Below are 18,162 nucleotides of genomic sequence, written 5' to 3'. Positions count from 1 at the left end.
TTAAGCATATCGAGATCTTAGTTGGTCCGCCAAAGCCACATCAGTTGCTGGGAGGAATTTTCAAAATCTTGAAACGGTAGACTAGTCTAAGCCAATTATGTTCTATAAGATATGATTAATAAACTCAAGTTAAAGTGGTGACTTAAGTGAACTATTTTCAGTGGGAATAATTTTTTACAATTAAATGCCGCAACAATGCAATTGAAGAAGGTCTCTTGATGTTCTTATCAAAATCTAGGCTTAAATTTGAATATCCCCTTCTGCGAAGCTATGTAAGGACTTAAGTTGGCGACACTAATCATTATTGATGTCAAGCATATCGAGATCTTAGTTGATTTGCCAAAGCTACATCAGTTGCTGGGAGAAATTTTCAAAATCTTGAAACGGTACACTATTTTAAGCTAATTATGTTCTATAAGATGGGATTAATATGATTAGTAAACTCAAATTTAAGCGTTGGTTCAAGTGATCTATTTTCAATACGAATGATTTTTGACAATGAAATGTCGCAACAATGCCACTCAAGAAGGTTTCTTCTTTTTCTCTTAATATACGATACCGAATATAAAAAAATGAAGTATGAATCCTGTTCATAAATTTTAGTGCAACATTTCGATACGATAAAAAGGATAATTACCCCTTCTTTTTTTTTTTTTTAATAACGACCCTTGCAGAAAATAGTTAATAAGCGATGAAGAACGCTTATAATTTGTATATTTGAAGCATAGTTTAAAACCGTCTTGACATAATTGCTCGGGAATGAAAACAAAATAAAAGACATAAGATTTGTTTTTGTATTTACATTATTTGTCATTCATTATTCTCCGTTATAACAATTGTGTCATTTGAATGGTAAAATTTTTAGTTGAAGATGTGCAATTGAAGAAACCTTAGAAATGAATTTCTTTTTATTTTGTAAACTTACTCTCCAAATAAGAAACCGTAACGTGTATCGCAAATAATAATTTTTTTTTATTTTCTTTTTTAATATCAAATTTAATAAATTAATATATTATATAAAATAATTAAATTGCGTTATATTTGAAATTTATTAAAATTTAATAACCGTTACATTCGCAAATACAATAGAATTTCTTAATAATGACTTAAATTGTGAACAAACTTCTTACGTTTATTTCTATTGAAGATTTTTTGTTGTTGTTATTGTTATTGCTTTTCTAAAAAAATCTTATCTTAATGTTGTTGAAGCTTGAATAAATTAAAAATCAAAAAAAAAAAAAAAAAAAAAAAAAAAAAAAAAAAAAAAAAAAAAAAATTCATAATGTGGACATTTACACAAAAACTTCCGCATTATAAATATTTTATAATATTAACGGCTTATACTTACCTTTTGGAAAAATCAATATTGCTGTGCAATTGTGTTCATGGCTTTAGGTGATTATAACGAATGCATATTTAATTTATAAATAATAACATAAAATTATTTTAATAAAACAACAAATTTTTATTTGTCTTTAATAATCAAAGATGACGATGACATAACATAACGTATCGCAAAATTTACGCAAGATTTGAATTAAATAAAAAAACAGAATTATTTTTATAGACCACGTGGGGTACATTCAGTTTATCAAGAAGTTTGCTACGTCCAGAAGGAAGTTTCGGTACCAAATTCTGAATCGATTTACGCATGTCCGTCTGTCTGTTTGTGTAATGGCTATAGTAAACATTCTCCGCAAAACCAAACTTGGCGAAAACGTTGGACGTTCTTGCACTCAAAGTGGTATTGAAAACGAGTCAAATCGGTTGAAGGACACCTCCACAGTACCACGTAAACCACGTACTGTTTTTCAAAAGATATAATAAATTGGTTTTTTGCTCATTACTCATAAACTGAAAGAGATAAATGTATAAAAATTGTCACATATATTCTATGAGCGATGCTGTAGTACATGCACAAAAATGGGAAAAATTGACCACGTCCGTCTTATATTCAAACTTAATATTTTTTTGCATTATCTTTATAACGTGGAGAAACCAGCTTCAAAAACCCAATAAAATACATAAATTCTTGGGCACTTTCAAATTCAGAATGTCTCTAAGCATGTCCATCTGTCCATTTGTTCAACTGTGTAGTATCTGTTGTAAACATTCTCTCTCGCAAAATTGTAGATATGGCCATGCCCGACCAAATTTTAGGGAGTATAGAATTGTAGTTCTTTTCCATTTTTCTAACCTTTTTTGTTTAGCGGTGTTAGGTACAAAAATATTTTCCTTGGTTTTTAATCGTGATTGGATCATAATGTATGAGGTTATAGGTACGCACAACCTTCGAATTTAAATAAAATCATGAAAAGAAATCCAATAGTGTCCTATCGCATGATTTCGGCGGTCATTTCTAATTTCACGACCAGGGATTGTCTCATGCGGTAGTTGAATTCTTTCATGGGATATGACATCGTCTTGTTGAAACCTGATGTCGTGCACATCAATATCATCCAAGAAGTGAATTAACATAGGGCAATATCGAGGACCAGTAACAGTCATGACTTTTCAAGTGTGGCCGGCAAACTTTGATTACTTTTAAGAGATCATTTACCTATTAAAACGCGTTATCCTTTCCTCTAAAGTCCCATTTTTACTAACCTTGAACCGTTAGTTGTCAAAGCGGTTTTTTTTTATGGACCGCCAACACTTTACCGCACAAAAGGCAATAAATTCAAATCTTAAGTAAACTTTGTGATATCCTATATATATATATATACAAATATACATGTATATATATATATATATATATATATATTAATTTCAGAAATAATACCGAAAGTGCCGAATTAGTATCACATTATGAATCAAGTTTGTCATTGCCGGATATACTACCGATACCTTCAAAGACTTATGATAAAAATCGTGCACCAAAATTACTTGGCCAACCGACAGTGGTTTATTTTCACGTCACCGTACTTTCATTAGATTCCATAAATGAAGAGTCCATGGTATTTATAAATTGTTAGTTCGCTATACTATAAACTGCTAAAAGAGACAATTTATTTTTCTTTGTCTTTTATTTTTTTGATGCAGACCTATGTTACAGACATATTTCTAGCACAAAGTTGGCGCGATCCACGCTTAAGATTACCAGAAAATATGAGTGAACAATATCGTATACTTGATGTTGATTGGTTGCATAGCATATGGCGACCGGATTGTTTTTTCAAAAATGCAAAAAAGGTCACCTTTCACGAGATGAGTATACCTAATCACTATCTGTGGCTTTATCACGACAAAACTTTACTGTATATGTCAAAGTAAGCGATATCGGTTTACGATTAAATTTCCAAATTTTGTCTTTGTTTTTTTTGTTGCTCTTTTCTTTTTTTCTTTTTTTTTTTTAGATTAACTTTAGTATTATCATGTGCCATGAAATTTGAATCATATCCGCATGATACGCAAATATGTTCGATGATGATCGAAAGTTGTTAGTAAAGTGCTTTCATTCTAATTATAAATAATTAAGAATAAATATTTTATTTCAGTATCGCATACGGTTCAAGATCTGGTTTTCATATGGAATATGACTGATCCGTTAGTTGTGAATGCGGAAATTGAACTGCCACAATTGGATATATCAAATAATTATACCACAGATTGCACTATCGAATATTCAACAGGTACAAGAATCTATCTATCTATATGCGCTAACTCTACTCCACAGTTTGTACTGTCGAGTATACAAGAGATATCGAGATACAAGAATCTGTTTACCTATAAGCTTTAACTTAGTCTAGATCGTTCGGTGTAGTCTCTGAGTTAAAATTATGTTTGCAAAATTTTTTAATTTTCAGCAAGTGTGTGTGCACGTGCGCAATCCTTTTTTTATACCCTATACCAGTTTGAGTACAAAGATATATAATATTTGTGAGGATGTATGCAACACCCAGAAGGACTTAAGATGGATCCATCTCTTATTATACCGATCAAATTCCGAGTCGATCTCATCTTGTCTTTCCGACCATCCGTCAGATATATTTGTCTTCACAACCTACAAGGCCACAATGCTTGAGGTATTTTGATAAAATCTGGAGAGTTTTGGTCCAAGGACGAATGTTATTGAAAATGGTTCGGATCCGAACACTTTTTCGACCACTTCCCATATAAAGCATTATTTTCAAAAGTCAGTACCCCAATGGCTGTAACATAGTTTAGGTTATTCAATGGCAGGCTGTAGACCGCTATAGTGTCTTAACTTGTTTTTTTTTTGTGGTATAGCAGCCGGTCCATACCATTAAATCTGTCATCCAACACACTTCTTCGATTTCCTTCTTCTGCAAGATCACTGTGTGTTGAGCACTACTTCGGAGAGATAGGTTAAATCCTCCCAGCGCGTTTCTTACTATTGTCTGTTATCTATCCGGCTATTGTACTGTCTATCTCAAGGTTGTTAACCAGGCCGGCAGCGCACTACGAACGTTTTACGGTTCGAAGCGTATGCGTTGAAAAATTTAGGTCATTTGCAAATTTTTTTTTCAACTTTTTAGGCGATGTCATCATTTTCACTAACGGTTCAATGGTTTCTACACATACCGTTCATTTGCACCGACAGACAGATGGACAAACGAAAAGACGGATATGCTTAGGTGTATTCCAAATTTGAAACTGGCTAAGAATTTGACAAAATGAATATATCCTGATTCTTTGGTGAAGAGTATAATGACGGTATGACACACTCTAAAATTAAGGGGGTATGGCCGATACTTTCCATTTTTTAAAAGTACCATAGCATTCCCATACAATCAATTCTCTCTATACCTACCTGCAGTAGTTTATGAGCTTTCTTCTGGGCGTTGCAAAAGTTTTGACAAAATGAATATAACTCTCATCCATCGCTAACGGGTATAAAAATAAATCACAAATCACTGAAATTATAGCCCCAAACTTATAGAGCTTTTGAAGCTTTCAGTTTAATATCACATATATTCTTAAAGGAATGTCATTGCAATATTCGAGAGCTAACTCGTAAAATTACGAAAAATTACTAGTGTATAGATCGATGATCAATGTACAGGCGATTACTATGAAATTTGTGAGTTGATCCCTTTTATTTGTATGTGATAGGTAACTTCACCTGTTTGGCGATTGTATTCAACTTAAAGCGACGTTTGGGTTATCATCTTTTTCATACTTATATACCTTCAGCCCTGATTGTGGTCATGTCATGGATATCATTTTGGATAAAACCAGAAGCAATACCAGCCCGCGTCACATTAGGCGTTACATCATTGTTAACTTTGGCCACACAAAATACGCAGTCGCAACAATCACTGCCACCGGTCTCTTATGTGAAGGCGATCGATGTCTGGATGTCATCGTGTTCGGTATTTGTATTCCTATCATTAATGGAATTTGCAGTAGTTAATAATTACATGGGCCCGGTAGCCACCAAAGCTATGAAAGGCTATTCAGATGAAAATATACATGATTTGGATGATTTAAAGGTAAAATATAATGAAAATTCTTATAATTTATATAAAGAATATTAACAAAGCGAATGCTTTACAGAATCATCATCGTGAGTCCATTATTGAGCCACAATATGATACGTTTTGTCATGGTCATGCCACGGCAATATATATCGATAAGTTTTCACGTTTCTTTTTCCCATTTTCGTTTTTCATATTAAATATTGTTTATTGGACAACATTTCTATAGAATTTATTTGCTTTTACTTAGGTTTTGTAAATTTTTTTTAAGAAAAACATATTAAGCAAATTATATTCGTATTGGCGCAAATCTTTCATCATACCCATCCATCAGACGCATGAAAATTGTAAAGTATTTTGTTACATTTGCTTACGTCAACTGCAAGTTTTTGTTAACGTTGATCTTTATGCATGAAGAACGAGAAGACGAGTGTGTCGACGACTCACCAGCATATAATGGTTGTATTGATAAAAAATTTTGAACATCCAATTAAACTCTAGACGAATCTTCTATAAAAAAAGAAAAAAAAAAAAAACTCAACCCAACAAAATATGAAAAATCTTACTTCTTCATAAGTATTTCTCGTGCAGTTCGTTAAAAGAAAAGAATTCAGCTAAGTGTTTATCCAAAATTATATTGCATTTTTCAATCCACAGACCTAAAGCCATTTCCATTACAGGCTTTTTTTTGAATACTTTTGGGTGTGAAACGCACAGACGATACCTGAATTTAAGGCATTCAAGGCATTTACTTTCATATTTAGTAGTGATATTTAGTATTTATAATGTTATATTTTTGAACATGAAAGGCCCTACACCGACCATACACCACATCCGAATGCAATATGCCAAAAACTATGTTCGACGTATCGAAAGTGTGGTATTGTCGATGAACTACAATAATTTTCGTTAAAACACAGTGTGTATTTTCATTGCATCAGACAGCTCGAACGGTTCAGTCATTAACCCGCTTAAATTGCTTAATAAATGAGGTTGACATGAGGTCAACGATGGCTTGTAATAAACGCAGTCTAGCTATCAATTGACGATTGGAGAACTCGACTTTCATTTGATCGCAATTCAAATCCACTTTGCACACGGCCTCCTGATCTTCTTTCCAGTGTTCCCGTTGCAATAATATACCGAAAGTCAATTTAGTTTTGGGAGTTACTGCCAATTTCGCAATATGTTGAATGAAAGGCATAATCATATCAAACGAAAAATCCGATAATCGAAAATCAAAGTTTCGCTAATAAGCAATTAACAACTCGCTAGGTTTTTATGGCAACTGACAAGTGGTGTGTACTAATTTATCTGGATTTAGTGAGATAGAGAAACTGCCTGCAATATGGTCCAAACGTATCTTAAAATACGGCAAGGGCTCCACAAGGCACTTGTGCATAGATTACTCGCCGTTATTGTATTGTGGTGCTATCCCAATCCATATTGGCAAAAGCTTCAATATAAATTTCTTTGAACTCCCACAATGGGACACCTTGCATCAATTGATCATAATCTTCTACTAAAGGGGGATGCAATTTCGATGAGCTGCTTCCGGGTGTTTTACTAGATACTCCAGGTAATTGAATGTAGTTATCAGTCGTAACCGTTAATGAGTTTCCTGGACATTGAAATTGATCGTTGATTTATCCGGTGTCTGAATTTGAAGTAGCCGTAAAATCGATTGATTCAAAAAAATATTGTAATTACATTTTTAACCTACAACACCGTTTGGGTAAATCGAATAATCACACCGGTTGACAGAATACGCATATGCCTTTGCCTCAGTACCCGTTTTACCACTGCAGTAACATTTGAAAAAATACCGAAATTTCAGATCGAAAGCATATAAAATTTTATTAAACAGTCTTAAACAGTCCTAAACAGTCCTAAGTTTTTCAATAGATAGAAATGACGTCAGGCAGCGCATTAACAGGAGGCATGGATAATCCACTTTCCCTAATATATCATTTATAAGTTTTCCAAATTTGTCTAAATAAGAAAATTAAATTAAATTCACGGGACCATTTCGGTCAAGTTAATCTATCCGATATTGTGCATTCCTTCGGTATCAACTACTCGCCGGCATTTGCACTAATTGCACCGGTGATTTACCTTCTTTGAGGGCTTGTGTCAAATTTAAAATTTGCCCACGCATCACAGCCATTTGTCGTTTAAATAAACGTTTATCAAAACCGCGGTCTAGCTGAAACAAATGGAATAAGTTTGTGCAAATCTCTTTGACGTAATTCATGTCTCCTAATTTGGGGAGTACGTGATCTTTGGTTTCATCACTAAATGGCACTTTTGCTTGCGGCAACCAAGCCCAATGATAGGGATAAGCCCACCATCGGTGCGGAATTCAGGCGAAGCTTTTAGAAAAATTTTCTCAAATCCAAAAGAGGATGAAGTTACACTTTACCCTCACCATTAACTAAAGCTTGGGTGGGCTCACAAAAATTCTCCTTCCCAAGCTTACTCCTTCTTACTCCTTCTGGCTTATTGTATTTGTATTCCAAGCGCATGTATTCAAAGCATGAACTTCAAATTTTGGCAAATTAAACGAGAAGTAAACAACCGAACTTCGAATTTACATCGTCAAGCTTTCATATACGTAATATTGTATGACATTTTTGTTTTCTTGGTTTGCTTACTCAATTGGCGGCTTTAAACTCTGACATTGAACGTATCTTAGAGAAGTTGCTTTTCGCTTTAAATACATTGGATTTCACAATATTTGCAAAATGAACGTATCTTAAATTCCTTCTTTTTGTGCGGAGCCAACATCTGAATTTAAAAGAAAGGTAAAGATATATTTGAAAATTTGGTTATGAAACTTTTATTCACAATAAATCGTGATAATGTGCTTTTCGCCGTCAAACATGGTGTGCCTTAATGGACGCAATTATTCGCGTGGCTGTGGTATAACCCAACATTCTACCCACATTTTGTAGCTTGAAGTTTCTTTTCGATTAAGATCTGCAATAGATTGAAAGACTCCAAAATATTTTTTCTTACTGGGCAAAGGGTACGAATTGAAACTGTTGCCATCAGTTTAAGTTACAGATTACTTCATTCATTTTCAAGAGCACTAGCAGTTCAATAAAATAAGATATGATTAAACTGATCAACAATTTATAAAATTTTTCTTAACGTCATATAACGATAGCAAAGAAATTAATCCTTTGGTGAATTGTATACAAAAGAACTACAATTTTCGAAATGTGTAAATAATTTTGCCATTAAATAAAAAAATTTATTTCATTCATTCTTTGCCTGTACATATTTCTAAATATAGATGTATTGTTAAAATTAAAAAAAAAAAAAAAAACAGTAAAAAATTAAAAAAAAACTATATCTGTAAATAATCGAATAAAAAAAGTTTAATGAAAAGTTATGTTAAACATTAAACGATTCTTTGGCATAACATCGAGTATAAAAAGAGAAAAAAAGTTCTGTTTAAAACAGTGAAACTATTCAGTACAAGTAAGTTATTAGGAATTTTTTTACATATGTTATCGAATCAAAAGTTTTCTTTTTTTTTTTTTTTTTTTTTTTTTTTTTTTTTTGTTAATATTTAGCCGAACTAAAAGCAAATGAAAGTAAAAATCAAATATTGATAATATTAAACAAAATAGGAAAAAATGAAAGAACAAGATAAACTCCTATGTTAAATAACAATAATAATATCGTCGTCGTTAAGGGCAAATGATTGAAAGAAATATTAAAAAAAAAAAAAATCTTAACATTAAATAAAAAAAACCGAAAAACAAATATTATAATATACTGGTTTTTTGTAAGTATAAATACAGATATATAAAAACAAGATTTGCATATTGCAATTGAAATGCTTCGTTACATTTATATAGATTACATATACACACATACAGGCAGACGTATACACACAAATAATTTTACAAAAGATTATGATACTGCGGTTGTAGCATTTTATACCAGATATGATTTCGCATAGCATTTAATTTTTTAATTGATTGTTGAAAAAAATCCAACAAAAAAAAAAAAAAACAAAAAAAAACATTTGATTCTTAAATCCATTTATTGCAAGCAGGCTTGAATTTTTTCTATCCATTCTTGTGCCAGATTTGCGTTCATGGCATAGAGATTGTAAGTGCGACGACAAGTCTTCAACTGTAGGAAATATTAAAATTTTTAAATTTTTAATTCACATCATTACATATAGGTTTTCAACTTACATCGAAGAATCCCTTTTCATCTACACGTTTTGTGCCAATTTGCGTGGGTTGCGCAGCCGTGACGGACTGCACTTCAGCCAAATCTAAAATTTAAAATTTCAATATAAAATGAACTTTTTTATTTAAGCTAAAATGTTATTTATATATATATATATATAATATCTCCCACCTATCGAACCTATCTAACAATATATATTCTGCAATGGTACAAATATATATAAAATCAACATCATTGTCAAGCTATCGCCCTTGTTGACCGTTTCTTCAAATTGTCTAAATGTCTATTAGCTACGATTATACACAGCAAAGCGTTGTGCTTTTTGCTACTGACTACAACAAAGAACAACGGAATGTTGTATAATAAAGATGTTAAAGAAAAGGAGCTTTTTTGACACCATTTTTGGGATAGGAAGCAGAATAGCAATATTATTAGTTATTAAGCATGGCTTTAAGAAAAATATTAAAGAATGCTAAGGCAGTTAAAGGCCAACGGTCCATGAGTTTTTTTTTTTTATTTATTAACAGAAAATCATTTCATCTAAATTCCTATATTTAAAAAATATTGATTTTTATATAATTGGGGAATTTTTAAATGAAAAGATTAATTTTTCAATAAAATAAGTAAGAAAATTATATTTGGCAGGGGCTGAATGCTTTCTACTCTCCAAGTTCTTCTAGTTGATACTCACATCGCTGGCATTATTAGGAAAAAATTATTTTAGAAATAATCCATTTTTAGGCAGATGATATATATTCATTTGAGGAATTTCCAAAATAGTTTTAAATATTCCGTCTTGTTTGCCTTACGATAAACAAGCATAAAACCTCAAAAAAGATGAGGAAAAAATATACTTTAAGTACTTTTGTAAGTTTGTGCAGGCATAGCCGATTTTTCCCACTTTTGCACGTAAAGGCTAGAATGCCTCGTAAAGTGTGTGTGGAACATTTGAGCCGTCCAACTTTCACAATTTCTGAGTAACAAGCGAAAAGCCAAAAATTTTTGTTAAGAAAAACAGGGTTGCGTGCAGTGTACGCTCCACTGTGGTCTGCTGCTCTGACAACGTTGGCCCATTTTCATTCCAATCATCTTTGTGTGCAAAAACTGTAAATATCTTTACCAAATATAAAGTTGATATCATCATTTCTACAGCCAGGAGTGTGCCAAATACAGGCACTACAGAGACATACAGACGGACAGATATGGCTTAATCAGTTCAGAATTTGGCGCCGAGAATATACATACTATATTGGTTCTCTAAACGTTCATTTTGGGTGTTACACATATTATGAAAAAAAAAAAAAAACCAAGACTATATCCCCATCGGTATTAACAAAAATTGCTGAAAATAACCTATGGAAACAATCCTATCTATTTGTCTAAAGAATGTTTTTCTATGAACGAGAATTGTTGAAATTTTCGTGGGGCAGATTTAAAAAATCGTGGTTTGTTTTACAGTTACAGATTCAAATGATCGTCCACTGGGTTTGGTCAATTGAATTTGATCAACAATGCCTATGTCCTGAAAATGTTTTCTCTGCTTGAATTAGTTGCCATTAATAGTACTATCCATAAGGAATCTACATTACCTATAATGCCCTTACAAGTGGAATCTTCCACGGAATCATAATAACGCAGCTGATGTTTAATGGAATCCAATACAAACCAACGCTGTTTCCAGTTTTTCAATAATGCACCGCGTTTATACAAATGCCTAAAATTATATAATTAAAAAAGTAATTTTTAATCAAATATTCTCAAAATCTATTATTTCTTCTTACCCCTCATGGGTGCGATTCTCGGCCACATTACTACTGAATTGATTGTAAAAATGATGACTGGATGTGCGGGCTGTTGTTGCCGCGCTAGAAGCTATACTTGAGGTATCACCTTGTGATATATTGACGTTGGGCGGCGCCACACCTTCTACAGCCTTATATTTCGTACAATTTTTCAATGACAGTTCAGTACATTTTTCGTGATACGAATTACCGCAGTCCATGCAACGATAACCGACCGGACCCCATAGCAGCTTTGTACAGTGATTGCAATTGGTGGGTGTTGTGTAAGGATGCTTCTCAAATCGATGAGGATGAAAAAATTTATCTTGATAGCCAGTTAATCGTCCCTTCATTATAATTTCCAATGTGGAACGTTTATGTTGCAATTTTCCATGATAGAAAATGCTGCTTAGCGAAGATTTACGCTCGAGACGAATAGTTTTCGGTACCTCTAGACTGGCCCATATTTGCTGCCATTTTGGCGGCAAATGACCGCGCTCCGTTTCAGCTTGCTTCACTTCACTCAGCAGGCAAATGAACGCATTTGGATTCGATTTTTCAATATTATCGTAGCCAGCACTAATCACTATGCGTTTGCCCTTTAATTCGGATAAGTCGAGTTCATCGTCGGCATTGGTTACTTCGAGATCGTACGGAGGACCTTGGGCTAATTCCTCATTAGTGTAATAAGGCCAAAGATCTAAGGCGGCTACACAGCTTTGCGGCCTTAAAACGTCATCCTGCTGACAATATATGAAATTATAAAATATCGGCGACTTACTGTGCTGCCGCTCTATATAGTCAAATATCGAATGACCTATTCGATTGAAATTAACCAAAGTCTTGTTGCGTATATCAACAGGATACACATTATTTTCGTCATCTGAACCGGTATTACCTGAAATTCAGATTAATTTCTTTTAAGAAATTGAGACTAACAACTTTCAACCGATATTCCTTACCCAAAAAATGTTTGGCGCTTAAAGAACCTCTTTTATCCTCTACAGAAGCTATTCCCAAATCGAAACGTTCAACTTCGCAGTCAAAGAGAAATGTACGAAAACGACACGATACTGTATGATAGGCCAAAAAGCGTATATAGAATTCGTTGAATTCAAATGCCATAGGAAATTGTTTGTGTATTTGATAGACGGCATCGAGGAACTGCAAAAAGGTTGGAGCAAATGCTAAATTAGAACTGGCATGAGCCGGCTTGAGATTACTACGATGTGCGAAGCGATGACCAAATGCTATCCATTCCTTTTCGATCAGAACGCGAAAGCCCTCCATAGTGCGATAATGCGGATCTAAACACAACTGCGCTAAAGCTGATATCTGAGCTGTAATATCTGAACCATCCTCTAATGATAACATTACACTGGCCTCTTGTAAATCAATTAAATCTACTACAGCTCCGGACAATTGCAAAATTGATGAGATTTGTTGCAACCAGTCCGATTGTTCAATAGCCTTAGCAAATGTTTGATCGGTTTCATTAGTCGCGTTCGATGGTAAGCAGGCCCTCATTAGTTTCTTAAATGCCATACGTGAGTGCCGATTGTCGGGGTAATCGACAGGAATAAATTCTGCTCCTAAATCGGCATTAATACTAGACTTTGTCTGCGATTTTTCACCTAAAACATATAATCGCATTTTTCTATACGCATTGGTGGATGGAGTGTTGCTATTCTTTATAGTGCTACCTTTCGCTTTGCCATCGTGAACCGTGAGGCCGGACGTTTTGTGTTTGCGTGATAGTTCCGGCGTTAAGGATGATGCCGTTAATTCATTTCGATTCAAGTAGTGCAGCTCTTCCCCGGTCGCAGTATTTAATAAAAGTGAATTCATGGACAAATTAATGCCTGACAAACTATACTGAGCCAACGAGATATTAAGTTTAGGCATAGTATCAATCAAAGCCATATAATATTTGTCCTGCTCATGGTAATTGGCTACATCGTTTGAAGCGGCATTTGAACCGGCAGAATTTTTAAGTATACCTATAACGGATTTACTATGAGGTAGAGCACCTCTTATCAGTAAAGCTCCGCTGCAATGACGCCAAGTGGGCACCGGTATTCGTTGACCTTTATAACAACGACCCAAATGAGTTAAAGCGGCATCAGTAACATTCAAGGGAGCTACAAATATAGCAGGATAAGAACGGCACATGCTGTAATTTGAGTTAACAGTCGTTATGCGAAAGCCATTCTGAGCGTCTTCTAAACCTAAACGCTTCCAATCTCGCACATAATTACGTTCACGCATACGTTCCACATCTTTGGCGGTGGCTATACGCGGCAACGTTTCCGCATTCGTCTCAAATTCATCATCTTCCAATTCATCATTAAGGGAATGTGTTTCTAAAGCGTCAGCCGACGCTACCATAGCATCAAAGTCCAATCCAGACGCAACTAACTTACGTTTGACAGAAGTTTTTTGCTTAAAGCCCGCTTTTTTGGCAGTGCGCATTAACGTCTTTTTGGCGAACCCCTTTAAAGTGGAGTATTTTTCTTTGGCTTTCAGAGGAGCCGCGCCGTGTAAAATTGTGCCATACGATTGAAATGCAAAGTGTTCAAATTCATCAATAGGATGACGGGCTTTACTTAATATCTTACGAAATGTTTCAATCATTTCAGGTGTAACTTCCGCATCAAATGCTATTTTCATTAGTTGAAATGTACTGGAACGTAGTTGTAAGCCCTCGGGCAAGGTTTGATCTAAATGAACTAAATATAAAACTGAAATTTTTTTCTCCTTCAGCATGGAGGATATGGGGAAAGCTCTTATTATAGTTTGTTCACAGGCCAAAGGGTCGCAGGGATTTCCCTTAAAGACTATACGATAATTGGTTAAAAATAAAGCTCCTTCGGCTGGTATTAAACATTGCGTATCGTCTTCGCGACCGTCAGGCATTAAAAAGCAACGCAAATGTTCGGTTACAATCTCCTCACCCGGGAGCAAGCAAGGTGTTTGGATTTTCGGCTTTTGAACGTGGGGATGACGCTTGGATTCGAGATAAACCGACTCAAGAGATTCAATATGCATGTGCACCACTCCAGGTACCATATCGTGCAAATTACGTATATGTTCGGAGGTTACGCCACCTTCGGTACAAACCCGATCGATAAAACGTGAAACAATTTTACCGACAGCTACGCCAACTTCTAGAGCATCATTCTCTTCGAAGCCTTCATCAGAGTGGTCGCTTAAGCTATGTGAACCCAATATACTAGAAAGAAAAAATTAGAAATGCGTGCCACATTTCCCCGCTATTTCCCTTGCGTAGCTTACCTATTCGACACGCTTTGATTATCATCCAAACGAAAAGCTTGCTTAGGTTTCTGACCACCATGCACATTGACATCTGGTGGTATAAGCAAAGATACCATTCGATTGGCGTAGTGTATTGCCTGACTATAAAGCGTCGACTCTTCCGATTGGGCTAACTCTCGTTTTTTATCTTCATCTATGGTAACAGATTTACGCATTTGTTCGGCAGTTATTTCTAGAGCGGTGGGTTCTTCCAATGGAACATCATCCAGGACACAATTCGATTCCTTATTATGATCATTAGGTCTACGACGTTGCATATACAAAGCTTTGATCTGTGTTTGCACATCCTGATAAAAAGTTGATTCCCAAAACTGTAAATTTTTCCATATCGGATGGTCTTGTATGCAAGTATAGGCAAATTGTATTATACCCGTAGAGAGTTTACGACAAAATACACTAGACATAGGCAACAAAGCAGCTGCCACAGTATATTCATCGACTCCGGTAGAGTTTTGTAACGTCTTGTTCATAAATTTTATAACCAAATCGAATTGTTGATGATCCAATACCGCTTTATTGCCATGAACATACCCGAATAATTCACGGCATAATATAAGACGAGCGTCGCGATGTTTTAGTGTGCGTGTAACGGCCGGTACTAGCTTACGAGCATCTGCTATTTTGTTTTCAAAAATGTAAGCGACACAGGTTCGTAAAACTTCTAAACGTCTGGCAGAGTTTAAAAGATTTGGTCTTACATCTAGTACCTCAGGGAGACGTGGACCCATGGGAATGGTGCGGTTTTGATTACGTTGTGAACACAATTTTTGTGTTATGCAATTTTTGCGCATACCGTCGTTGATAATTAGTTCAACTTTATCGCTATGAATGCGGGGAAAGGCGGGTTGATGTATACGATGTGAAGCGCCTTCAGGAGGACGCAACACTTTCTGCACATACATTTGCTGATTGGGTATTTCATTTTCATAAAGCACTTTACCCAGCTCACTTATGTGGATTTGCAACTGCAAGCAATATTAGGCGGCTTAATAAAATTTTGTTGTTGTTTTTATATTTTTTTAACTCACCAAAGTTTTATTATTTCCTTCCGATTTTAACAATTCGTTCATTGAACTATATAGCTCATCCCAAGCGTCTGACGGACGCCATGGTGGCCCCCGTTCGTTAACAAATGATGTAAAGAACATGCTATCCAGTACGCGAAACAGAAATTCACTTTCAATTAGGTCACGAGCACCCAAAAAGCCCGCCTTATGAAAAGTTATGACTGGTCTGGGATGTATACGTATAAGCGTTAAGCAAGAACGATAACCTTGTAATAGTTGCGCAAATAAACGCATAAAAATTGCACGCAATTCTTTGTCAATGATGGCATCAGTTTTTGGATAATTTGTCGGTCGTTCCTGCGTAGGAAAAGCCAAATCAGCTTGCGATAAATTCGGAAATAAAATCATTGTCAATAGCTCCTGTGTTTGTTCCCACAATGGTGATGGTAGTACAGGTACCGGAGGAGTGAGAGAAGGCGGTATCGTTACTAGGCCACCATCCAAGTCTACAACAATAACGTCCAACAAATCAGTTATATCCGATTGTAGTGAACTATGAATGCCCATTATGAAGGGTGTTGGTGTCGATAGCACTTCGGTAAGTGGAGCCGGTAAAATAGGTATATATACATGAGTGTAACGGAAAGGATACATAAGGGCCACTAAGGCTTTACAACTTTCAGTTAAATGAAAATAACTCTTTGAATGGACAAGAATTTTATTCTCAGTCATTACGGCACAAAGTAAAATTAAGACATTTTTAATGCCTGAAACAGATAGATGATGAGGTGAAAGTGAAAATATTTTAATTTGGAATATTAAAAACGCAAATATATTGAATGTTTTCCTTACCTAATTGTTTAAATATGAAATAGACTGCTGTGCCTGTTATCGGTAAGGTTAGCGATTGCGGCGGTTGTAAGGATTGCTTGTCACCAGCTCCTATTGAAAAGCGTACCTGAGGTCCACCAGGCGGCGGCACTTGTATACATCCCAATATATTACCAATTAACGTTTCCAAAGCGTATGGCAAATTCTCAATGTATACTGTATAAATAGTACCTAAACAATTCTTAAACGTTTCCGCATAGTCTAAACGCGATATTAGAACTAAACATTTTGGAGCATACATAACCGTGTGATGGGATATTAGGGATGATGGCATTGAACTGCCGTTAGTATTAAAACCGTTTCCCGTTCCATTTACAACGCTATTGCAAATGGCCAAAGGCGATCCATTTTGATATTTTGCAGATGTTACCGCGTTTGCGACAACCGATGTTTCATCTTCCTCGTCAACTACTTTTTTATTGAGTGTAATCGCCATTGTCTCATAAAAACTGAGACAAGCACAGTAGTGTTTGTTAGCATCGATATCAGTGAGGACGGAAGTAAAAAATTTCGGCTCATGTTTTTCATACGATAAATTCCATCCCAGCGGTTGACAAAACTGCATAAAATTAATTGAATTTCAGTTCAATATGATTAACATGAAATTACAATAAATTTACCCATTCTATACCCTCGATGAAAGGTGTATCAGTCCAATCTTTTTCAGGAAAACGTTGTATAATTTTCCCACACATCAAAGGGGCATTTTCCGTTGGAATCTCTTAAATAATAATTACTATTTTAATTATTTGTCACAACGTTTTCTTATATCATTATTAACGATTCTTACTTTCTTTATCATTATCATAACCGACAATAACAAAATAATCAGCGAGCCGAGACATGTTTCATAAGCCAGAAAATTTGCATTTACAGCTAGACAAAAGCTGGGACCTACATATCCGCGTTAATAGAATTACATCAGGTATAATGAATGCTTTTTATTCTTTCCCAATTACGAAACAATGTTTTATTCACTTATTTGCTTTTTTTAATTTTTTTTAATTAACTCATTTTGTTAGATCAATGAAATTATTATCTACGCAAATATTTGGCAATGTAGTTTTCTCCATTAATTTGCATAAAATTTTATTGATTAATTCAATTCACGTTTTTAACCAAGACTTTTATACACTAGAATGATTAAATTATAAATTATTATATTTATGTATGCATATTTCTGGCCCAATATAAATCAAACAAAAACCGAAGCAATTTGATAGTTTTTAGTCAATTCAATACAACCTATATACACTTCAACCACACCCCTACAAAAATTGTCCGTTTCAAATTTCTTGTGGTCGCTTCAAGCATCTCTTTGTTGAATGAATGCATATATATATTTTTTCAAGTTAATAAAACACTATATTTATCATAAGTTTGTAACAAAAAAAAAAAGGCTAGAGTTTTAATTAATTTTAATCATAAGCTTCAAGTTCTTTTTCTAAAAAATTGCCATAAAAAAATAAACCTGCTATCAAGTGTTCTCAACTG

General features: G+C 34.6%; 2 protein-coding genes across 3 annotated transcripts; one reads left to right on the top strand and one right to left on the bottom strand.

The window, feature by feature from the left end:
* Window positions 1-1,280: 1,280 nt before the first annotated feature.
* Window positions 1,281-6,166, top strand: LOC119639960 (glycine receptor subunit alpha-4). 2 transcript variants are annotated; one of them, XM_038037707.1, is made up of 7 exons: window positions 1,281-1,395; window positions 2,774-2,957; window positions 3,043-3,269; window positions 3,357-3,439; window positions 3,498-3,632; window positions 5,158-5,456; window positions 5,521-6,166. In XM_038037707.1, the coding sequence occupies exons 1-7, from the start codon at window positions 1,283-1,285 to the stop codon at window positions 5,668-5,670; spliced, it is 1,191 nt and encodes a 396-aa protein (XP_037893635.1). In that variant the 5' UTR covers window positions 1,281-1,282; the 3' UTR covers window positions 5,671-6,166. The 2 variants fall into 2 exon arrangements, with proteins under 2 accessions (XP_037893635.1, XP_037893634.1); XM_038037706.1 differs by having other exon boundaries at window positions 5,077-5,456.
* Window positions 6,167-9,185: 3,019 nt separating this feature from the next.
* On the bottom strand, window positions 9,186-17,987 carry LOC119639954 (myotubularin-related protein 13). Its single transcript, XM_038037701.1, has 10 exons — window positions 17,459-17,987; window positions 17,289-17,389; window positions 16,630-17,227; window positions 15,799-16,544; window positions 14,729-15,735; window positions 12,397-14,666; window positions 11,435-12,332; window positions 11,243-11,367; window positions 9,656-9,738; window positions 9,186-9,590 (listed from the first exon to the last, which is right to left on the bottom strand). The coding sequence occupies exons 1-10, from the start codon at window positions 17,511-17,513 to the stop codon at window positions 9,498-9,500; spliced, it is 5,976 nt and encodes a 1,991-aa protein (XP_037893629.1). The 5' UTR covers window positions 17,514-17,987; the 3' UTR covers window positions 9,186-9,497.
* Window positions 17,988-18,162: the final 175 nt, after the last annotated feature.

This window comes from Glossina fuscipes, unplaced genomic scaffold (assembly GCF_014805625.2).
Source record: "Glossina fuscipes isolate IAEA_lab_2018 unplaced genomic scaffold, Yale_Gfus_2 114, whole genome shotgun sequence".
Lineage (NCBI taxonomy): Eukaryota > Metazoa > Arthropoda > Insecta > Diptera > Glossinidae > Glossina > Glossina fuscipes.
Note: the sequence above shows the minus strand (reverse complement) of the source record. Positions and strands in the feature narration are given on the sequence as shown.

Coding starts and splice junctions, on each gene's coding strand:
- LOC119639960 (XM_038037706.1), top strand. CDS start 1,283: ATGTGGACATTTACACAAAAACTTCCGCATTATAAATATTTTATAATA. Junction 1,396..2,773: donor AATTGTGTTCATGGCTTTAG/GTGATTATAACG, acceptor TATTAATTTCAG/AAATAATACCGAAAGTGCCG. Junction 3,633..5,076: donor CACTATCGAATATTCAACAG/GTACAAGAATCT, acceptor TGTATGTGATAG/GTAACTTCACCTGTTTGGCG.
- LOC119639954 (XM_038037701.1), bottom strand. CDS start 17,513: ATGTCTCGGCTCGCTGATTATTTTGTTATTGTCGGTTATGATAATGAT. Junction 17,228..17,288: donor TCATCGAGGGTATAGAATGG/GTAAATTTATTG, acceptor AATTTTATGCAG/TTTTGTCAACCGCTGGGATG. Junction 9,591..9,655: donor ATGAAAAGGGATTCTTCGAT/GTAAGTTGAAAA, acceptor TATTTCCTACAG/TTGAAGACTTGTCGTCGCAC.